The sequence below is a fragment of the Amblyomma maculatum genome, chromosome 1, assembly GCF_055883805.1.
Source record: "Amblyomma maculatum isolate TAMU_Amacu chromosome 1, ASM5588380v1, whole genome shotgun sequence".
Taxonomy (NCBI): Eukaryota; Metazoa; Arthropoda; class Arachnida; order Ixodida; family Ixodidae; genus Amblyomma; species Amblyomma maculatum.
In genome coordinates this window covers 129,383,178-129,407,625 of record NC_139344.1, presented here as the reverse complement: position 1 = coordinate 129,407,625, position 24,448 = coordinate 129,383,178, and the positions used below count along the sequence as shown (strand labels likewise).

At 49.9% G+C, this 24,448-nt stretch overlaps 1 protein-coding gene across 1 annotated transcript in view; it reads right to left on the bottom strand.

Annotated features, from left to right (window-relative positions):
* LOC146203905 (uncharacterized) overlaps positions 1-24,448 on the bottom strand; it is a 149,162-nt gene that overhangs the window by 69,845 nt on the left and 54,869 nt on the right. Inside the window, exon 3 of the mRNA XM_084603629.1 lies at positions 16,191-16,256. Coding sequence (XP_084459755.1) covers positions 16,191-16,256 — 66 coding nt within the window. The remainder of the gene's footprint in view (positions 1-16,190; positions 16,257-24,448) is intronic.

The window sequence follows — 24,448 nt, the reverse complement described above, 5'->3', positions numbered from 1 at the left end:
GTTCTGCAGACATTTCACACATACTGAGTGACCTCCCCAGGTTAAAGCCTTGGGCGGAACTCCACCGAAGCAATACTTTCGACCGAGAGGCTCAGGTGTCCAGCTCGGGCCCCGCACTACAACTTTGGAGGTCGCTAAGGCTCAATTCTCCACGCGACCGAGGAGAAGCTCAGTGATCTAAATAAAGATTTTCTCGGTCTCTCTTTAAGCAAAGATAACACGAGATTCCCTGGTTCGTTGTTTGAAAAATTGACGTTTGAACGAGGAAAGAAAGCCTTTCGAAAAAAGCTTTATACAAGGTCTCTTTTCAAGAGCTGCAATTTTTCAAAACTTATTACTATATTCTATGGGTTGCGGAAGAAATCCTAAAAAATAATAAGAAGAAATTATCCTCAAAGATAATAATAAGAAATTATCCTCAAAGAAGTTGGTGGAAGTTGGAAAACGTTCGTTTTCTCCAAGGCCCATCAACTTCTGCTTCTTTTCTCTTCTTCCCTCACTTCTTCAGCTCTCTCGAGATTACAAGATGCATTTACTATATACATGACGTTAAGAATAAATTGTAGGTTGGTCGCTAGCCTGTTTTGCGAGTGTCACACATTGCCGCCGCTAAGCGCTTGAGAAGCCACAGAAAAGCATGGCATCTCATATGCCGTCCATGTTCATGGCGAGCTATGAACTCAATATTATTTGGTGCACGTTAATCGGAAAAAGTAAGGTCGCCACACAATGGCCGAGACAGTTAAAATCTCGCATATTTCGTGGCTTTGTGTGTGTGTGTGTTTGCATCGGCACCTTGCGTGAAGTGGCTTCGCAAGCGGCTTCGCAACTCTGATTAAACTCTACACGCACAAAGTTCATATCACTCAAATAAGCACCAAGACATGTTTTAGATAAACCAAGTTTTAAGGTTCACTCTTTATTATCCACGCGGCGGTCACTTGTGAAGCGTCACTCTTTTATGCTGGCATCATCGAGCCTTCTTTGTAAATCTAAAGATATTAGACAGACAAGCTGAAACATATCGCGACAAACATGCGACCTAAATGTCTGCGGTTCTTAAGTAGATAATAAAGCTCCAAAAGTTATGCTGAGATTTACGGTGCGTCGTATGCAGCTGCAGCAAAGTTGAGCACAGAAGATTATTTAGCAGAGTGAACGAAGCGCACACCCGGTCGGAAGCTAATGATATCAACGTGGCTAATCCAGCAAGAGTCATATGTACTAGTTATCACTTTTCTAAAAGGTAAAGGAACAACGGTGCCATTATTAGACCGACCATCCGTTCCTGCATCTTGTTACGGCACTAATGAGAAATATATATATATATATATATATATATATATAAAACTGACTTACTTAAGTACTTCTCTTTGTCCTTGGTATTTTTCATGAGTTGTTGGGACTGTATTCGCAGCCCCTAAATTACAAAGTTACAGGAGCTTGCATATTGTACTTGATCTATGCAGTTCATACTGCTGGATCGTGCGTCATCATATAAGCATGACTCGTGTAGTACTTGCATAATGCCTTGTCATGTCCCTCATGAAGTCAGTAAGGCAGTGGCTGACTGACTGACTGAATGAAATTCCGAGCATGGCACCCTATTCTCTTCCCTTTGTTATCAAAAGGCGATTCCACAATATGCAACAATTTTTAAGACGAAAAATTCGGATCATATGGGTTTTGCAAAACGCGCCACCACTCTGCTTACCATGACACAATGTACTTCCTTTTTTTCTATTTGCAATATTTAATTGCTAGAAGGATGGTATACCTTATACCTGAAATTCGCCTGAAGCATAAAGTTCTCCAAGTCAAGTGTATACTGCTGGAATAGTAAAGCTGTGAAAGAGCACGAGTAAGGTACTTGCAAAAAAAAAAATAATAATAATAATAAGTTGATGGAAATGCAAGCAATTGTTGAGGTACGCGAGATCAAATAAATGATCGAAAGGCAACCAGAGCATAGATGCAGCCCTTTCCCACACATAAACGCAAGTGATACTTGCACCCCGGCAACCCGACTGGCTCACACATGAATCAGCCCCCGTCTTTTCAACCGTTGCCAAGGGAGTCTATTGCTAATGCAGATCAAGACACTTTAAATGCTAATTTCGAGAACACCTTGTCGATCGAAAACTCACGGAAAACATTAATACCTCTAAACCAACATAACCTCTGTCATCGTGTGAAAAACGTGTCAGCGCGCTCACCTTGCAGCCACGTGCATTTGCTGTATTAGGTGGTATACATCTGGTGCCCCATTAGACCGCAAGAGATTCGTTAATGCCTGTCTCGCCCAGCGAACTGCGCAAGCTCTCGACCCAACAGTTCAGTGCACAGGCTCGGGGTTCCATGGAGAGAGTATCAGATCCCATTAGAAGAAGGTAAGTTCACAACAGGCTGATTAGTTTCTTGGGGCCTCCTGCTTCCACGGCTTTGTTCCGTGGTTCATGCGGCTATATCAAGCTTTAGCCGCGTGCACTTCCTGACGTTTCAGCGAACGTCTGAGTCGCCATAGATGGTCAAAGTCCGGTGATTGGGGCAAGTGAAGTCCATTAAAGTGCATGCTCTAAGCTCCAGTGGACCCTTTCTTGTGCTTTTCTTCCTCTCTTATCGAAGCCCTCTCGAGCGAAATTTTTAGATCTGAAGCGTTCTATGCACCGTCTCCAGAAAACAAAAAAAAGAAAAAGAAAAGCGAAAATGCAAACGAATCGAAGGAAGTAACAAAGAACGTCCCTTAAACTGATCGCGTATATATAGAATGTTTGGGCCTGTATAGCGCCATTGTATAGCCGACGTAGCGGCCTTTTCTCGCCCTTTCGCTGTCAATGCAGAGCGCTCCGTGCGCCATTAAAGTGGCCGTTTCCGCGTCATTCAAGTCGATTAATTCAACAGACGCTATCGGGTGCGCAGACAGCAATAAAGGAGAAGAATAAGCAGGAGAGAAAAAAAATATCGGGCCTTCGCTCGGCTTCCAAATTTATCTGAAACATTATCGATCAATGCGAGCTCCCATTTCAGATCGGAAGTATCGCTCTCCGAAAGTTGTCCTGCTTAGCTCATTAATTTTAGCGCCGCGCATCGACGACGGTCCATCAGCGTGCCATTTGTGCGTGAAAGAAGTTGGGGCTATTCGATGCAGATGATGTATATACCCCCTCGAGCGGTGCCTGTCAAAATCGCGTGAAGCGTGTTTGCTTAGAGCGACGGTAGTCGCTACCCGGTGCTCATTGGTAAAGCACGCATCACTTGCCGTATCACTCTGAACGCACGAGGATCCAGACTAGAATGCAGTGTAGGAGATAGACACACAGAATCAGAGGAAACGAATAAGAGTTGAGGGGGAGCCTCAGACCAATATAACCAACGTTTCGACAAGTGTACTTGTCGAAACGTTGGCTATAGTGATCTGAGGCTCCCCCTTCAAACCTTGTTCGGTTTCCTGTGACTCCGAACGCACGAGTGTTTCTGCTGATGCATATGCACTTTTAGACAACGAGCATTGTGTGTTTCTCCATTGCGCTTGCTATATCGCATATACTCTATCTCGTTGCCGAGAATTCTGTCCAAGCTATTCCAATGAACGAAGGACTAATGAGTGCTCATTACCTCTGGGAGTGAATTCTCCTAAGGGATTCTCTTGACATGTGAAACAGATTTCGAGTGCCTCGCCAAATGTACTAAGGGAATCCTTCAAAGTGGAGTAGAGCGCCAACCATATATCTGCTGCGGCTGAGCTCAGATGGATTCCAATGAATAACTTCTTCGGTAATTCCTTTCGCCTAATCATTTGTATATATATTGGCGTCAGTTTAGTACAACTGGGCCAGTCGTCTATTCCGCAAGCCCTATAGACCTCGCGAAACCCTTCTGGCGCTATCGCCGAGACTCGTTCCGTCATTCGCACGACTGTGGAACGAAAAAGTTCCTCAGTCGTGTGTCTCAGGCGGTCGTGCTTCCATAAATCACATCGGCTTTGGGCCGCCGACAATGGTGGCCCTTCGAACCAGAGCGGAGGGAGAGGGCGAAAAACCGCACTCTCTTCGGCGAGTTCATTCGGACGCTATTCAGACGCGCACCACGGGGACCGACTGCGGGGCGCCTCTTGACGGCGCGGTTTGCTCCCATTGTGCTCAGCGCCGCGCGCCGATTCGAGGATTATTATTGTCGCGCCGATCGCGTGAACACGGCAGTCGAGTCCCTCAAACTGGCTCCCTAACTGGGCCATGGTCGCGAAACGATTTCGAGTTTCTGTCGGCTTCGAGCTAAACGCTCCATGTTTTTCTGCAACTGCTGAACCGTGTTCGAAGAGCACGAATTTCGCCCTGATAAAAGTGAGAAGTCGGGGAAGCTCGTAGTACACACTGCTCTGTTTTAGTTTCTCCGTTTAGGAAGCCTCGATTACACAGTGTTGTCACGAAGTTTTTTTTTATTTTTTTTTTTTATTTATTCGAGGAATGTGTTTTGCTTTACATATGTTCCTGCACAACGAATTGCTTGCGAGAATAAGACCTCGGGCCCAATGGTAGAGAAACTTCAGTGTTTTCTACTTCTTCCTCTCCTAAGAGGCTAAGACCATTCAGTCCAACTATGGACGCACAACTCGAATATTGGCATGCGAATCAATATATTGGATAGCGTAAATATGTATCTGAAGCAGCAAGTCAGCCTGGAACTCGTATGCACCTATACATTGTTAAATGAAGCAGTTTTTCCTGTTTTCTCAATGAGTGGCCAACGACTGGTTGACGTTTGCACTGAAGTCGCAAAACTCTCGTGCGACACGCGCCCCCGTTCGTTAGTTAGTTGCTAATTACGCATATATAGGAGAAGTACTTAACAGTACTCTGACAGGCGCAGGGAAAGAGACGATGCTGTAACGTTTTCGTTAATTCACAAACGCGTTGAAGGTTGCGAAGCGCGAAATAAAATAGCACAAATGATGAAGCTGCGCCTCCTTGCAAAACGACCGGACACGTAGTACATGCTGTTTCTCGATGTTGAACTGCATGCGACTCAATAAATCCAGCAGCTGCACCCAATAACTGGAAGAGGATCAAACTGGGCACGTATGGTGGCAGGTGGGGAGACCGGATGAGGGGGGAGGGGTTAGGCTGAGGCGGGAGAAGGGATCAACACATGAGGGGAGAGAGGCCAGAGGTGAAGTGTCGCCCGGTGACGGCTCCATTGGCCGATGGCACACTCCCGTCCTCTCAAAAAGGAAGCCCGGCGGGCCGTTTTTCAAGCTTTTGTTCGCGATGGGGCAGGACTCGGGATCGGAATAACCCACCCCGCATGCGCACGAATCCAGTTCAGCTTGGGCGAGCGTGAAATCCACGCTACCGAAAATGAGCATAGCCGCTGTTCAGGAAGCAACACGCGGCTGCCGCTGCTCCGCTGCTGCCCTCCGCGTACAATGCTCGGGCGTGTTGCTCCTCGTTCTCACTGGATATCTAAGCAGCGCCGACATGGCTGATTTTTTTCTTTGCCGCGAGTATGCGCGATGACCCCGGCAAGTCTGACGACGGCCGCGTCCTCTCTGCTTGACCCCCGGGGGTCAAGCAGAGACCTCGTCTTGACCCTTTTCCCGCCGTGGTGCGGCGCGTGGGAGAGCCTGCCGCTCACCGCGACGCCTCGCTTCGATTAAATCGCTGCTCGCGATAACTAGCGCGCGAAAACCAGAGCCAATACATAGATACATGAATTGGCTCCGGCGAAAACACGACGTACGCGCCATCTTTTGGACATGACGGCGCTGTGTCCTGCGGAGTCCTCTTACTGGCATTTCCAATGCTTAGCCATTCAACGAGAGTCAACTTGCCCAACTGCGCTTTTTGATTGTACGCCGGCATACTCGTTTGTTCTGCCCGTCGCCTTGCAGTCGTTCAATGAAAAGCATTAGAAATTGAGCCATTTTAGAGACAAGCCCTACCATTTCAGTTTGAGCTTCTTTGTGTCACTCCAGTAAAATAGTAATCATAATAACGAAGGACACAGGCAAAGTGAGGATGGCATGATGAGGTGCACGAATAAGTAGACGTGAAGCAAGATCAAGGTATAGTCATCTTGTCGTAAGCAACGAAAGCTAGAGTACAGAGCAGATTGTCGCTATCTATTCAGGCGGAAAGCGGGAGAACGCGGATAAATGGACGCACATATGTCTCGTGCATGCTGCTTTTATCTCTGAGCTGCATCTCCCTGCTAACGAGTATAGCCACGTGGTGCAGGGGAACCTAAGCACAGAAGCAGAGCACTGTCGTCGGCAGTTGTTCTTTCGATTCTCCTCCGCTTCCTCCACTTTTGCTCCCCCCCCCCCCCTTTTTTTTTTCTCTCTCTCTCAGGCGTTGTTGTCAATCTACAATAGTAGGAACCTGGCCTCGCCTAAGCGGGTACATCGAAACCGAGAACTCCATTGGTCACTTGTTGTTCGGACAGAACTGGGCATACGAAACTAAACCAAAGCGACAGCTCAAGTGCAAAGGTCAGTGCAACACCCATGGCAAATCCTTGCTCGTCAAAATCGCACAGCTCGACCGAAGGAGATTAATGGGCACTGCTAAAGTTCGCTGTATATAATGCGCGTAAACCTCGTTGATGGCGACAAGACGAGCATGTATAACGTACACTTTGTGAAGCAAACTCCGACCTGCTGCTAGCACGCGTTGCTTAACACTCTACAAATATTCGACGCGTGTTCTTCCCTTGTTTGCCTAAATGCTTAGTCGCGCTCCCCCTTTTCTCTGTCGGTGGCTGCCTCCTGTCAACAACAGTCGTCGGCTGAGGACGGTGTGTCCTCTCCAGAGTCGATTGAGTTGGCCTGTGGGGTCAGCGGCGCGCCCAGTTTTTGTTGAGAGGGGGCAATCTATTATCTGTCGTGTAGGCTGAGCCGACCGTGAGCGGATGGGTGAGGTGTGGCTGTGGTGAAAGGGGTTGTCCCATCGAGGGAGACAGCCGCTTTCTCTTTCGCATACAGATGTGTTTAATATGCGCTGTCACTATAGAGAGATTTAGCATCGCGTGATCTGCTACCTCCAGGCTTCAGCTTTGCATGCACAGATTGTAACAAAGGGCGTACATCCGCCTCTGCGCATGCGCACATCGGTCTCCGCGGCAGCGGATCACTGTAGCTTATCACACGTGCACTAAGTCGCTCTAGTATGTCGGCAGCGTTGCTTAAATATGGCGAAAGTGGAGGAAGCGCTGAGAGAGCAGCAGACGGATAAAGGTGAAAGATGTATCGATCGAAATGCTTATAGAGAAAACGACAAGAACAACCACAAATGAGAAATGCATACCGGCAAAGAACGAAGCACAAGTAAACTTTTATTGCGCCCGTTTCTCCTCGTAACGTGCGTATAGTGATCGCAGATTCGGCGGGCCGGTGCATCAGATGCGTGCTCTTCTCTTTCTATTTGTCACCCGAAGACATAACGTCCATGGTAGTATAGTTTCATTTGGGCGTACACTGCAATGACAGCCCGCGTTCCGTGCATGGCGCAAGCGTCTGCCACAAGAGAGTTCGGGCACTGAATCTGCCGGTCAGTATTGTGCACAGCGAAAGTTTGGTGGCTGGGTTCTGGCTTGAGTACGCGCACTACAATTTTATGAATTGTTCCTGCTGCATTCCCAGACGTGACAGCAGCAGAAGTTTCCGCAGCATCGGTTACTCTACACAGAGACCCCCGTGTTATCAGTAGAAAATGAAAAAAAGCAAAGCGTCAACCAGGTCCTCACGCACTGATTCGCTTTGCGTTATCGTCGTCCATTTTTTTATTGCCTCTCTACCTCGTTAACAGGTTGGCGGATAGCGAGCGTGGTCTGGCTGACCGTGAGTGGGCCTCTGATTTTCTGCCCTTGTAATTCGTGTTTTGGGGCCGTACTTTGGTGCAATCACTTTTCCGTCGCCATGAGCGAGCAGTCCTCAAAAGGGAAAGTCCCCAAAGGAGCATCGATCACGCGCTCTGTGACGCGGCGTCGACAGGCGTCGCTGCGGGCGAACAACAGCCTCCCGCGGGGGGCACAGCGGAGCGCAGTTCGCGCCCAGGGGAGTACGAAACACTATAGGCCACAATTAAGCCAAAATGCTCTCGACGCAGCGCCCAGGCCCCGGTACACGGCGTTCGCCTCATGATCCATGCGCGCCGGGTACACATAGCGCGCCCTGGTGAGGGCTCGCAGCCTTCCTCCCCGGGCGCGCACTCCCGGGGTTCTCCTGGCGGCGACAACCTTAATGGCCATCTGTGCCTCATTTTGGGGAGGGAGAGGCTTTTGTCCGCTTTTTGCTTCCGCGGTGCGGGCCCCTTCGGCGGACGAGCATCTCCATCCCTTATATGGAGTGCACCAGTGTGTATACGGTCGAAAAGCGAGTCTGGGGATGCGGCCTCCCCCACCGCTCACTACGTATATCGACGGGGCCCCGGCCGACTCTTGTACGCACACACGCACGCACGCGGTGGAAGCATAAACTCCGCCCATTGTTGGCTGCTGCCTCCCCCTTGTCGATTGTCATTTGGTGCGGCGGTTGTCGCTTGTCGCGCGGGCGGACGACAGCACGATTTCATTCGTCTCTCCTCCTCCTTGCTGCGTCTCGTGCGTGCGTAAGCGTGGCCGATACCTCCTCGGCCCCGAAGCCATAATGCAATCACAAGGCCATTGGCGCCCCCTCGACAGAACAATGGGCAGCGGCGTCTGCGGCTCAATCGCGACACTCCTATGCTCGTGCTTGAAATCACAGAGGAAAAGGGGGCAAGAGCACCAAGCGAAGTTAAGATTGTGATGGCGGCAGCCTGCGGAGCAGAATTGTCACAGAGGCGGAAAGAGGCGGCGTCGAACAACGACTGCGCGCCGCCAGCGCCTGGCGACCGATTCATCCTTTCGGCAAATTCGCAGCAGCCGGAGCAAATTGGTCAGCTTATGGACCTGAACGCTTCGAACGCCATTGACATCGCAATGACGACAAACACCTTGCCTGTGGCGCAGTTCACGAGAGTTGTTGCTGTCTCATTTCAGCTGCCTTCTGCGCCAAGTTTATCGTCTTTCCCCGCACTCTGTCCCTTGACCCGACTCTTTCCTGCATACTTCTTTTCCTTTTTACTCTTCTGGGACAAGAAGCGCTCGTCATTCTGTCCCTTCTGTTGCTCGAATTTCTGTTCTCTTTCCGTTGCAGTTAGACGGCTTCACAGGTTGTACGCTGCAAAGCCAGGGGAACGGGAACTAGATCACGACGAGTGTTATTTTTTGTCGTTTTTTTTTTATTTATTATTTCTCAGGAAGCAGCGACGGGCGCTATATTGTGCGCGGCGAACGTATATATACGGGCTGAGGGTCATCGCTTACGGGGCGAGAGAGAGAGATAGCAGCAGGCTTTCTCACCGGCTTGTTCCATCTATTGTTGCGCGCGAGACCTTTGTCTCGTTACCTCAGCCTCGGTTCGGGAGCTTTCTTAATTCCCTGGGCTCCACTCCCATCAATGCTGATGTCTCTGTTGCCTGATCGGCCGGCGCCGTCTTCTGGGAGCTGTTGCCCCTTCTCCTCCCTCCTCGGTCCCGCCGCCTCCCAGCGGTTGTTTTTACCTTCCGCCCGAGCTGGTGGGAGCTCCGAACTGGCCCAGCGTTGCTGTGTGCAGCCCCGTCCGCCTGAGCTTTCTTGCTCGCTCCCCGCACTGGCCCTTTTCTTCCTCGCGGGGGAGGCTAGTCCCACTTCCCGAAATGGGAAGCGCAACAACTTTTGTGGCCGCTTGATGGAGTTCCGCGGCACTCAGTGCAGCAGGAGCTTCCCTTCCTTCCTGCTGCTTTTTATTTTTATTTTTGTAAGTTTGGAGACACAGAAACGCGCTTCAGATTTCTCATGTGTAACGCTTATTAATCGCGCTATCAACTTTTTTTTTTTTTTTTTAGCACGGAGAAACATGGTCCTCTATGTGATTTTGAACACTGCAAATAAGGCTTCTGAAGCTTTCAACATTACAAAAAATACTGTTTCCCACTGATTCCGGTTAATTTTGGCGTATGATATGTCCATATTCAATTTGCTGAGTGAGGTTGTTTTTAATTAGAATACGGTCATTAAGAAGCAAGTTTCTTCATTTGCATTGAGGGCACGCATGGTTACCTCAGCGTCTATGGGAACAGCAGCTTCATTATATATGAAGTTGTTTATGCCCCGGTTTGCGGTGAAGACGCAGTATTATCAGTAGTAGAAAACAACAAATGAAAACAAAAAGTAAAATCAAGGCAAATTCATTGCGCGTATATTGCTACGCACGCGCACAGTGCACGGGCTTGCACTGTGAGGTGAGTGATGGAATGTCACCCGCGGTGACCTTTCGTAATTTGGGCGGTATCCTCTTTTCACCTCGATTTCACGGAATGACACCAGAGGGGTCCTTTCAAGTGTGCCGCCACGGATAGCGGCGCGGGACTGTGCGTTCGACAGAAGAGCGCAAGGGAGGGGGGGCATGACACCACGTTTGAGCTCGTTTTCTGAGCGCCGCGATTTAGCTCAAAAGGAGTTCCACGGCGGCGTGGGGAGTGGGAGGGAGGCAGCAAAAAGGGAAGGAAGGGGGGTTAAAGAACGTGGCTGCAGCAGACGCCCTCGCTGGATCGGGATCGACTGTGGCGGCGGCATGGCTTGTAGCACAGCCGCGCGCACACGTGTGAAACTGGCGGCTGTCACGATCTCGGCGACGAGGAGGGCTTCGCATCTCTTCTTCCAGAGGCGAGAACGGAAGCCGCAGGAGGAGGCGGCAGCGGTGACGTCTCGTGGTGTCGAGCGCCCGCACTCCGCGGGAGCAAAATGCGGCTCCCTAGTTGGAACTCTATAGTCAGCCGCCCGCAGCCACGAAGCAAGCCGCACGATGTGCGTGAGTGTATGTGTTTGTGCGTGTGTAAATATAGTTGTCCTAGGCGGCCTCGTACCGGGTGATGTATGATTGCAAGAGCGGTTTTCATCTTGCCGCCACTGGGAAGCGTCACTTCCGCGGGCGGTTCGCGGACCGTGGCGGAAACGGGTCACGTTGGCCCTTACATAAGCACTCTCCGGCTGACGGAGAAGATTGCACGCGGGCGCGTGCGGATGAGGACAGAGCTTGTAGTCCGCGGGAGGCGGTGCATTCGCACGCCTGGCTTCGCACGTGCGGTTGCATACTCTCTGGCCGCTTGCGCGCAGCGGATGCACGCACCGTCGTCGGTATCGCTTTGTCGCGAAGATCAACGAGGATGCGTTAATTTGATGTGTGTCCGGAATAAGGCAGAATGCGAACTCCATCGCCGGGAGACAGACGGGCTTGAACACGTCGTCAGGCGCTCAAGAAGCTGCCGCAATCGCAGGCGGATATAGAAAAGTTTTACTATCTGCGTGTTTCGTTGTATGTGATGGAGAAAGAGGGAGAGAGACACTCAAACATTATAAAAAGAAATTACGAGATTGTAGAACCGTTCGTGCTCTATAGCGTCACAAGCACACCCCGAATAGTGACTAAATATGATTATGCATGGTGCAGCCTTTCCAGGTGCACTTTCAGAAGCCTCTCATAACGAGCTGCGTGTAATGAGCAATACGGTCGAACGGCATTGCCTATGTAGGTATTTTCAGGCATTTAATCCTCGACTACACTATGTAATAAAGTTCGAGGCATTCAGCTGAAAGGTAACTCTTCGCCACCGGCCTTCACAAGCAAGCTAGTCCTGGTTATGGCCAGTGCCCGAGAGCATTCGGGAATGGTCGTCAGTCCTCCATGGCCACGGCAATCACGATCTTATGTCCTAATTATTACAAATTCTTCCTAATTCTCTAGAGCTACGCACTATATAATCTTCAAGCCATAACTCCGCATGCCAGCAATAATTAAACCTTCTATGAAAATATAGGCCATTAAAAGACTGCTGCATACAAGTGCCTAATTCGTCGCCCGTCAGCAGTTCGTAAGAATGAATGGGAAGTAGGACAGGGAGTGTAACCATACAGATCTGTGCTCACTGCCCACCCCTTCCTACTCAAATCACGCCGCAGGCAATGATGCGCATTAAGCCAACCGTCGAGAGAGCGCATGTGCAAACAGACCCCAAGCGGCAGTCAAGTGCTCCAAAACGAAGAACAGTCCCACGCCGCTTTGTATACCGACCCGCTCTTGTTCCATTATTCTCCAGGTATACTGGGCGAGCGAAGAGCCGCGTCGCTGATGCCCGTGCGCGTTTCTCAAGATAGTCTTCGACGATTGCTCCGAGATAGGAAGCTGCGATACCGCCGAAACGCGTCTCTCCTCCCGGTCGTAGCCTGGCAACGACTCGAGACATCATCGCACGGGAGCCCTTCCGCTTGTGTTGCAGCTGCCTCTCGCGGGCCGCGTTCCCTGGAGGCGGGCGAGGACGTTAAAATGTCATTAAACAAGCGCTGCCCGACTACGTCGCGCTGATAATTCATCTCGACGATTCTTAGACGGCGCGGTCTCCCGCGGACAGACCGGGACGGCGGCGCGGAGCGACACGAGGCTGCACGCTGATGATTTCGCTGAGCGCGGTCGGAATCAAGGGGTGGCTCTACGCACGCCGACGCAAAGCCGATCGCACATTTACTTGCTCGTGTGGCGCTGAAGGGAAATGGACGCAAACGAAAAGGAAACGACGCTCAGACTGCGAGGCAGATCCCGTACTTTTCGCACACACGTGCACTGCCTCAATGTATAAGGAAAAAGTAAAGGAAAAAAAAAAGTTTGTAAACGTGCTACTGCGGTAGCATTGGAACATTAGTGAGCTATGTCTGCTGTCTCAGCTAAAATAAAACGAACTTACGTTGAGAGGCAATTTAAGCTTTTGCGGTACTCTTCGTATCACTGCTGCTAACGTGCAGACGAACGCAGATGTGCGATAGGTATTGATCGCTTTTTTTTTTTTTCTTTTTTTTTCACAGGATCCCAAAAAATTCCCAAGGAAGAGTTCCTTGCTGACATTAACTGCGATATGCGACATTAAGTCTTCCTTACCAATGTATATTACGGCGCGTCGATTAAAACTGTTCAGACATTTTCAAAAGACAAGAATCGCGACTCCTTCACTATTGCTTCTGTCTCTTAAAGCGTTCAAAACGACCACAAATTATTTTCAAACCTCCCGGTTCCAACGCTGTCTCTTAAGGACAACTGTGGATTTTTTTTTCTTTTACCTACTCGGATTTTACGGGAACATTCCCTAAACATTCTCCTCAGTTTTGCTGACCACTTGTACCGAATTTCGAAGCAATCCGATGTTTCGTTCCAGCGCAAGTGAATTTTAACGTTTCACATTTCGTGGCCTAAATCGCGGAGATTTCTACGTGCAGCCTAGAGTGCGTGACGTAACTCGGGATGCACGGCCATCTATATTTTCTCTGCGTTTGCTGCAGGAGAAAAGCTTGAGCTTCATTTTGGTCATTTCAGACAAAAAGCGACTCCAGCTATAACTTACAGTCACCAGTTTAGCTAATCAACGCGAACACGATCGGATTTGTGGCCACATCTGGGACGTCATACACTGATCCGTAGTGACGTCACAGGCTGACCTAAACGTACTTTCGGTTTAGGTCTCACGGTTTCTGGTTCTTTTTTTTTTTTTTTTTTTCAAATACTTCTACTTAATATTAAAAAAAAAAAGCGTCTTTTTTTATACGCCAGCAGGCAGCTCTAAAGAATGTGAAGCGATTATAAATTAAGAGTGCTCCAAAAACCCTGAAGTTGTCCTTTGAGTGCCTCTTTATGTTTCAGTTTCCAAAATTTGTTTTAGGCAAATATGTAGTAAATAACCTATACGCGCGCCTCTTTTATATTTTGCTTTGTTCAAAGAGGAGTCGGCTTCGACCACGCTATACCCAGCCAAAGACTACTTCACACGTGTGAAAGGTACACGACACTTGCGTTGAGCCCCTTTCCTTCCGCGTGCTGGCAAAATGCTCTACGCGTTCGTCGCAAAACTGGCCTAAGAAATGCTAATGTCATATAGAGTCTCCAAAGCGACGGACCGAATCGACGGAGTTTTTCTTTGGCCTAGTTAATTGCGTAAACTCCCTGACCGCACTCGGCACATACTCACGCTGAGATGCTCCCTCGGCAGCTGGAGTACTCATACTCATCTACAGCGTAGAACGCTAGAAGTGAACGGCCTTTTGGTCGGCCATCTTCCGGCCCTGTTCCGGTCATCGTACAGACCTGTTTCCTTCGGTTCCCCGTCGTTTAAATCCCCTCGGTTCCCCTAGCGAATATGGAATTTCAAAAAGAATGCTTTGCAGGTTGAACCTCTGCTTGTCTCTCACCGAACGCCAGCCTGGCGCGGCCACACGGGCGCGCAGCTCCGAGATGATATCGGCCAGGTAGAGTCGCATCAGGTTGAGTTGCACTCTTTCACCAAGGAGGAATACTGCGGGTCCTTATCCCATAGAGCGCGGCTGCTGCACTTTCGTTGTTCGTTGTCGTAGTCTGCATACTGCTTATGTATAGGTGTCACGCGCAGAGGCCGAAAGGAAACGTTCGGAGGGCCTGCTCGGCGGACCCACTTAGGAGATATGCACGCGCTCATTCAGCTCTTCCTATGGGCGAGAGCTTGAGGACAGTGGGCAAGTGTATGTGCAAGTACGAATGCGCTCGCGTTCTATTTCACGCGGGCGGAAATGAGTCGCAGATAAGAAAACGTCTGTCGGAACAGATCACTCTGGGGCTTCTGTCTTTCCTCACTGGCTCACAGCGCTGGTTGCTCAAGCGTACGCCATTAACGAGCCTCGCAGCTTGCGCTTAGCTGACTTCGTGCTATATAGGCTCGAGCCTTGCCCGTCACAAAGTTCGCTGGGGGATCGTGCAGATAAAACGGCACACCGCTGTCTAGAAAACTGAAAGATACAAGTCAAGGCTCGACGATGGTGTTTTTGTTGCAGCAGGTCCATTGATACAGGCAGCATCTGAATCTCGCAGGAATATCGGGAAGTTGAGGGAAGAAAAAAAAAAAAACCTGCCAGTGATAAACTTGTATATAAAACGCTTTATTACGGCTCGCAAAACCTGATCGTTCTCTTCCCGTGCTCCGCAAACGAATGCAAGCGGTAAATAAAAGCGAGTGCAGTTGAGCCCGTTCACGGCCTTCGCGAAAGTTTCGAAAGATAACCATTAATGGCCTGAATGGTGCTGCTTCCAGAGATAATGAAAGACTTCGCAGGAGGCTTTTTCGATAGTGGCCAAAAGTTTTCAGCAATAAACGAATTTAAGGTTTCTCGCATGCGGCGGCGGTTGGTGTGTTTTTGAGACCCAAAGGAGTCGATTTACAGTCATGCATGCGGGCCAGATTTACAATCGGAGTCAGCCAGGCACGGAGAGTACCACCTCCCGTGCTTATGTGCTATGGGCGCATCAACTTTCATATCCAGCAACGCCGTTTACACGCCGTAAAGCCGTAGATTGTTCCTGCTTCTAGAGGCTGTAAATCAGCGTTAACGTTCACCGTGGGAACTGTCGTCGCACGCTTCCGTTCGTTCGCGGGCAGCACGGTGTTGGCCACTAAACTCTCCACGTTCGGTTTTATGAGCGTTCCGCAGCTGCGCTGCCGACAGTGTGCCGCGCGAGCCGTTATCGTTACGCGCCGTCGAACTATAACTGTGAAAAGCTCCTTTATCTGTTCTAATGCGGATAAAGTGCTCCTTTGTACTTGTTGAGTACTGATGGAAAATCTACGAAATGATATTAACTTCATTACGCACCAGCCTCCACCAATACAATATCTGACACGTTATTATTTTTTTTTCTGCCTGCAACAGTTGACATAGCTAGCAGAGAAACACGAAGCCATCTGGGATGACATGAATATTTTCAATGCTCTATTTTTATACAAGCTTAACCAGTGAAATGAAATTGCGAAGACGCCATCCGCGGCAGGAAATCTCTTGGGTGCATGGGTGCATTAAAAGTGCGCAGTGTAAAGATAACTAACTATACGCGCCATCTTTCGTGCCACACTGGGAGAAGTTTGAGGTGCGCTGTAGCAAGGAAACCAGTGGAGAGGAAAATAGCAGCAAGTTTGAGCAGTAAACAGCCGAATGTATAGATGGAGAAGAGGACAGATTGGTGATGGACTGTCCGCAGGTTAGTATGCAAAGCCCGAACCCAACACCCCGTTCACGCATGCGCATTGTTTGTTTGGATAGCAAAACCCAGTGTTTCACTGGTATCTCACCAGTGTCATCGCCCTGCATGGAATCGGCGTGAACGTTGATGGAGTTTCGGGGGTGGTCCATATAACCTGCGAACAAGCCTCCATTAGTACACCTGCCCGCGTGCCAAAAAGAGCGAGAAATAAAAATAAAATTTGCGCGTTTACAGTCCGTACGCTGCGGCACGCGAAAACACATGCCATTCGTGCATATGCTCGCATGGCCGACAAGTTCACAAACAGGAAAAATAGTTTGTCGTCAAGGCTGCAGTGTCGACTTTGTAACACGCACTCTGTGGGTAAGGTAAAGCCATTAGATTTTTTTTTTTTTTTTTTTTTTAGAAATAATCCCGGGTATCAGCTGCTTCAGACTGCGAAATAAGTATCTATCTGTATCGTCATGAGGAATGAAGTTGCTGGATAGCTGTGGGACGAAAGTGTGAGCGTATTATTACACATACGACGGCATCATATGAATTTCGGCCCAGCTGATGTCCGCTGCTGAATTTCCAAACTACTGGTTAATGGGACGAGTAAGAGTGTTCTCGAGACTTCGCTGCATCTTCCAACATCCAGCAACTTTCCTCTCAACGAAAGTCTGTACTTTGTAGTACCGCATTATAACTGCCCCTTTGCTACTCCCGCCGATAGCTGACTCAGGAAGTTTTAGCTGATTGCTGTCATTCTATTAGAGAGCTTTATCACAGCTCAACCGCATACAGCTACCACAAACAAGAACGCTATGCTAAAGCTCTATTGCTATTCGATACGAATCCTGCCACGAACGGCGCGCGTGCGTGACGAATGCCTGGAAGTATGTGTGCACGACGGCAACTACTACGAAAGCTGTATGGCAGTAACGACGTACTCATCATCATCATCATCATCAGCCTGGCTATACCCACTGCAGGGCGAAGGCCTCTCCCATATTTCTCCAATTAACTCGGTTCTGCGCTAGCTGCATCCACTTGACCCCTGCGAACTTCTTTACCTCATCCACCCACCTAACTTTCTGCCGCCCACTGCTACGCTTTCCTTCCCTTGGAATCTAGTTTGTTACCCTAAGCGACCATCGGTTATCCTCTCTTCGCACTACATGTCCTGCCCATGTCCATTTCTTCTTCTTAATTTCCACTAGAATGTCGGTAACTTGAGTTATTTCTCTGACCCACTCTGCACGCTTTCTATCTCTTAATGTTACCCCTACCATTTTTCGTTCCATAGCCCTCTGGGTTGTCCTCAACCTAAGTAGAACTCTCTTGGTTAGCCTCCACGTTTCAGCCCCATAGGTGAGTACAGGCAAGATGCAACTGTTGTATACTTTCCTCTTGAGCGATACCGGTAAGCTGCTAGTCATAATCTGCGAGTGCTTGCCAAATGCGCTCTATATCCCAATCTTATTCTTCTTGTTATTTCCTTTTCATGGTCCGGATGTGCTCTATATACATCAAAGGGCGCCGATAATCGATGCGCAAAGTCTTACACGTTTGCTTGGCGCTGCACGATGAAGCAGCGAGAAGTATCTTTCTTTATATCCGAGTGGACGGCGAGAGCATTCATGAGCCCTCGCATGCTTTCTCACACTTTGCCGACAGTTTACGCTGCCAGTAAGGTCATGTTAAAAGCACTTGTAAAGAAGCCGAGTTTGAAGTTTCAAAGGGCGTTTGTAAACATCGACTCGAAAATAGCGTTTGACGTATTCATCGCCGTATAAAGTATAGCGTAACGTGACGCGTTATATCTTGTACGCGAAACAAGCAGAACGGCAGCGACACTTTCTGGGTGGCAGGTAAGTTGACAGGAAGGCTGAGTGCTGGCTAGCTAAACGGTACTTCATCACTACGGATAAAAAAAAAGTGGTCGGGCTTCCTTCGCTGCGCTTCAGCTTAATGTATTTCAAAAGCATTTTGTGCTACGCAAGCTCATATACGAGGCCCCTCAAAACTCACCATGGCAGTATACGCTGTAAAGAACGCTGAGGACGCATCCTAACCTGTAGTGTTTAACACTTATTTCTTCTCTGTTGCCCCCGTTCTAGAAAAAAATCTCCGGATCAAATTACAATAAATAGCTTTGGTTCGATCGGTCTGGCTTGGTGGGTTTAGGGTCCCAAAGCAACTCAGGCTATGCACTTCTGGCTATTGCGCTCTGAGTAAACAAAGTGCATATATATATATATATATATATATATATATATATATATATATATATATATATATATATATATATATATATATATATATATATATAAAGTACCATCCCCAACGCTTTCCTTGGCTTCGCCGACTGTTGGCTTCTTTCCTTCACATATATTATATATATATATATATATATATATATATATATATATATATATATATATATATATATATATATATGTGTGTGTGTGTGTGTGTGTGTGTGTGTGTGTGTGTGTGTGTGTGTGTGTGTGTGTGTGTGTGTGTGTGTGTGTGTGTGTGTGTGTGTGTGTGTGTGTGTGTGTGTGTGTGTGTGTGTGTGTGTGTGTGTGTGTGTGTGTGTGTGTGTGTGTGTGTGTGTGTGTGTGTGTGTGTGTGTGTGTGTGTGTGTGTTGTGTGTGTGTGTGTGTGTGTGTGTGTGTGTGTGTGTGTGTGTGTGTGTGTGTGTGTGTGTGTGTGTGTGTGTGTGTGTGTGTGTGTGTCAAAAATATTAAAAGATACAAATGATGCAGGTCGACCAAAGCGAGTTCGAAACAAGTCGCATCTCCGACACTTGGTGTGCCGAAAGCGTCATTCCCCTTAAATGAACATGTGTACGTAGTTGCTTTCCCTCCTTTCTCCCCTCCTTTGTTTATTCGCGTGTTGTTCGCGCAGGCACGCGGTCAGAATGGCCGAGGCGGTGCTCGAGCAAGCGACGCGAGCACCGCCGGCTGGTGGTTGTTAACCCCGTTCTCGGAACACGCACGAGGCCGCTCCATGGCTAAAATTGCAGCGACAGGCCCGCCAGAGGAGCGAGCCCCTTTGTTCACGCGGGTGATGCGAGGCGAAAAGCAAACCATCTTGCTGCTTTTACGTTCGCCCGGTGTGTAGGCGAGCCTTGATGGACGAGCTGCGTGCGCGCGGTAATTAAACGGCGATCCTTCACTCTTTCACAAGGCCCGCGCAAATCTCGCGCCGGCAGCGCAGACGCCGCGACACATTTCAACGCAGTCGCGACTCCCGTGGCGACCCCGAGGAGAAGCCCGCCAAGGGTGCCTCCAAGGAGAGGACACGCTTGTATACGGTCCACTAACTACGTCGAGGGGTTGCGCAAGCGATCATATAAGGTGCCGACTCGGGTCGAAACTTGTAGCTGCCTTGCGACACTCCAAGAGATGCTCAGCGTAAACACGAGCTAAGCATTAACTTCAGAACAGGTTTTCCCCTGAACGAATTGATCACAAATCAGTTCACATGGCCGAATTTCTGCGCGATGATAACCTCGGGATGATAATCCAAACCAGAACACGTAGGCGGTAATTTTTGCTCCGGAAATCGTGCAGCGGTCAAGCACACAGTGTTTTCTGTGTGTTTGGCGCAATAAATACACAGTAAAATGTATATACATACACATTTCAACTTCCTTCAGCGCGCGACATGACGGTAAGGCAATATTATGGTTATGTGAACTGCGTCTTCTCCGTGCTTGGTTTATTATTATTATTTTTTTACACATATCCTATATAAACCAGAAAATTATTTGCAGGTACTTAAAATGGGGGGGGGGGGGGGGATTTCTGTGGGCTCGCTTGAATCCCCCCGTTATCGAAAACGAAATGTGTGTGGATTGGAACGCGTGCAACTGGCCCCATTTCATCAGGGGCCCTAATCGACCAAGTATTTCGCGCGTGAGAGCTCTTACGTGGGTCACGGTCGGTTCCTTGTCCATGGCATCGTATAGTTAGCGCGGTTAGTCGCCGCGCGAAGCGTTCTTATACGCGTATTAACGGCTGTGTGAACTCGGCTTATAAACGCCGCCGCCAAGCGGTCTATGCGTGTTCTTTTTGCCACTTCGTGTGAAACAAGCACCCAAAAGAGAGCCTTCCCGCGGCAAATTTAGGCCAAAGCACGCGCGCCTCTATCCACTCCCAGCTCTTGAATATTGTTTGGACGATAGTTTGAATGTGGGATGCTTCATTCAAACTCGGGAAGAAAACAGCTTTTTGGGAAGAGGGATCTTAATGTCGTTTTACATGTGTGCAATTTCCAATTTAGAACCATCAATGGGGGCAAGTACTTATCAATTGTCTGGTTGATTAGTTTAGAAAAGGAAAAAAAGGATGGCGACCCATAGCTAAACCCTGTTATAGAAAGGGACTGACATTTCTACCTGTGTAAACGTGTCGTATATGTGCACCCAATGCAACGCGATAATACCAGAACCAGACATCTCTTGTATTCAGTGCCGTGTAATCCATGCCGTTATTATACGTCGACATCTGCCCCGCCGGGGCGGCACAGTGGTTATAGGGCGCTCGACTGCTGGCTCTAAGGAATCCCAGCCTCGGCGACCGCTTTTCAATGGAGTCGAAAAGCTAGGCGTCCGTGTGCTGTGCGATGCAAATGCACGCTAAAGAAACCAGGTGGTCGGAATTTTCGGAGTCCTCCACTACGGCGTCTCTCATAGCCTGAGTCGCTTTGGGACGTTATACCCCATAAACCTAACCATAAACCATAAGACTTTTGAATCAAGGAAGGGACCCACGCAAAAGGTGCACTGGAACATGCCCTCCTCACATGTTTTTCACCGTCTCAAAAGCGTGCATATATACTTCCCTACGACGAATAATAAAGTGTACAAGTTTCATAAGCTGAGTACTGAAATTTCTGCTATGAGACCAGCTTCGCTTTACGCGACCCACAATATACAGCGTGCAGGAGTCTGCAGCTTAGAGCAAATGTGCTCGCTAAATAACCTTTCATTGAGAGACAGAGCTGGGTTATCACATTAACATAAAAATTAGGTTCTACTCTGGGATTACTAAGCTTATGCTTCAATAAATATTAGAGCGGGTTCAGGCTGTCCATCATTTGTACTGACAAATTTCGCTCAAGTCATGCGTTTTATGCCTTGAGAGGGAAAAATAGCGCCTGAAATCTTCGCAGAGAACCTCAATACAAGAACTGTTCGATGCTTTCGAGGGAAAGCGGCTCTCGACTTTATTTTCTCGTAAAAAGGCGCCGTTGTTGCAATAAACTGTTCTCGCTATACATTACAATGCAAATTAAGAGACCTAATTGCTTAAGCCACACGTGTAGAGCCGTCTACTTGGGTTGCAAAAATAGTTCTGTTCTTGACACACAACGACAGCGTTGCGTAGCCACGGACAGGCATTCAATTGCACAAACAAAAAAGCGTGCGGGACTTTTCATTGCAAGAGTAAATGACTCAGGTTCCCCACGACCACGCGGGTTGAAAAGAAACCTGAGGACTGTCAGGTTGAATCATTGCTGCGCTCTCGTGCCAGTATTGAACATTTGGAGTATCGCACACCTCACGCGACAAGATGTCACAGCGACGACCGCGCTCGTACTTCAAGCCCACTCACCCCTTACCGTGCCCACGGACTCGTCTGCACAAAACATGCACAAAGATTCTCAGTAAAGCGCGAGTGATTTCTATGGAGACAGGAGCGCCCTTTTCCGAAGTGTCAGCCTGGTTCCGCAGCCGGGGACGTCGCGCGCGCTTTGATGTCCGCACCCGAGTCTGAATTTGGCGCCGCATCGATGCGATAAGTGCGATAAGTACGAGGCCTCCCCGGAGGAGACAGCGCGGGCGACGTTTAGGACGCTCCTCTGCGTCTGGGCGCGGCATCAGCGCGGGGCGAGCAGCCAGCGCCTGCCACCAGCGACCGAGCAGGCGACAAATTGAGCCGCCAGCGCTGCCAGCGGAACATGCGTGATGAATCTGAACAGCCGTCGGCCGCCCCGAAATTGAGCCCGATAAAGAACCGCCCTGAGCAGGCCAGCAGCGTTCGGGCGGCGGCAGCACCTTTTGGCGTCTCCCGTGGTCGCCGCGTATATTTAGGCGGCAGTGGCTGCCGCGCCCGGTTGCCCCGCTGCCGAGCGGCGTCCATCTTTCCGTGCCGAGCAGCGGCCGCGCTCCGGCTGCTGCGGCGGCCGCTTGATTTATGACCATCGCGCGACGCTGTTTTTGATTCCCGCACTGCTCGCGCGCTGGCCGCTGCTTGTGCAAGCCGCGTCAGCGCGCGCTCTCCCGGGGCCGTCTCAAGCGCACTTCTGTTCTTGCGCACGTCGCGGACGACGGTTTGAAGGCACCGCGCTCTTTCGCACCCCGCTCCCTCCTTTGCCGCTATCCTCGGTTCCTCTCTTTTTCTGTCGCCGGGAAGAAGACGGCGGAGGCCTCGGCTGGGTGGCCTGCGGGTTACTGCACTGGGGCGGCTTCCCCTCAACCTCCGGCGATGCTCAGGCGCATTCGACGCCTCCGGGTCACCCGATACCCGTTACGCCAGAGGAGCGACGTTTTCTTACATTAAGAAAATGCGTGAAGCCCGCGCGATATGCTGTATGACTCTTCATACTGCACTTTAGTGTGGCAGTCCATACAGTACTGACAATTTGCCAAAGGTAACTGAAAATCATATAGTTTAGCTTGCTTCTTATCAGATAATTTTAAGCGCGATAGACATATTCTCACATAGGAAGGGGTTTGGCACTATACTTGTAACGTTTGCACACCACTCGCCGAGGTGTGACGCGATCTGTGCTATGTAACATAACTTTAAGAAACTGCAAACGTTAAGAAATCAGCACATAGGAATTTTCTTTTGCAGGTAAGATGCAAAAGAAAATTCGTATTCGCGTTGCTCTGTAAGGGCTTCGTGGCAAAAGCGTGCACCTCACCATGAAAAATAGTATCCAAAGCTTTCCAGTATAGACGTCATGTCCGAAGCACTCGACCATATAAATTCCAATCACTCCATCGTTTGTGCGCCAAGCTTTGTCGTAATACAACGCATCACGGACGTGTACTTGACGGTCTTCAGGATAATGTTCGCACCGGCAGACGGACGTACATTAAGAACGTACTCAGGATTGACCAGGGTTCAAGCGCTCCTTCTCTGTTTTTCAGTGCCAGGCGGTCGAACACACATGTTGGCAGGTTGTTCCAGAAAGTTACACTGTGAAAACGCATTTTCCTTTAGGTTTTGTCTTGGTGTTGCCCACAATGCTTCTGAATGTTTGGTGACACCATCGGCAGGCTAGGCCATTGAGGAAAAGGCTAAACGCTGAGTATTTTGGCGAGGAGTCAACCATTCATACCTTCAAAATAGAGTCAGTTGCACGCACCATCGGAGAAAGCACGCATGGCTTTGAAGCATGTTAATCTTCAAAAGCTCGGGATGTGCAACGGCACGCGGGCCACAGCCTCAGATTTCGCAGGAATGGCTTCTGTATCAGAGGTTTTCTTCGGCTGAATCTTGGGCTGTCGCTGGCTCTAAAGATCATCTTGGTCTTTTCGATAGGCGCCACGGAACATCCTCCCCACTCAAGGTGGACATCTCGACGGTCGACGACTTCGTGCTGAAGCGAGCGTGCTGCTCCCGTCGCCATGCCAACAACCGTCCGCCGCTCGGCGATGGCTTCGGTCCAGGAGGGAGGCCGCTGTTGGAGGAAAGAGTGCCGAGGAACTGGGCGAAGCGCGGGCCCGCTTTTTTTCCCGGTCTCAGCCGACATGTCGCCTTTCCTCGAGCAGGACCGGACCGACGCGGTGTCTTCGCTGGTCGGCGACCGACTGCCGCGCAGACTGCTAGCGCCAGCGCACCGAGGCTGCAGCGGGGGCCATCACGGGCAGCCGCGCGTTCGGAGTCAGGCTCTGGAAGACTACCTTTGCGTAGCCTCGTCGGCTCACTGCACCGCTGGCTGTCTCTAGCACCTTGGGCCGCGGGTCACGCACCGTCACGTTGGCAGCGGGGCGCCGCCGATCGCGCGGGGCCCGACACGCACCTTGGACGCCAATCGAAGGCCCGCTTGCTCTCTTCACGCGCCGCCGGCTAGCCGCCGCGGGTGCGCGACTGCGGAACGACGAGGCCCAGGGGTTTCCGATAGACGGACCAGGTTCTGCGCGTTCCGCAAGATGAACCCTCGGCGGCACAGAGCGGCACGCGCACGTCGGCAGCCAGAGCGCGCGGGACCCGGTCGACGCGATACGGACCGCGTTTGCCCATCCCGGAACGAAGGGGCTGTGTCTTTGGACAGTCCCCCGGGATACAGATGCAACTGCAAGTGGGCGAAAAAGCCGAGCAAATACGCGTTGTGTTTTTG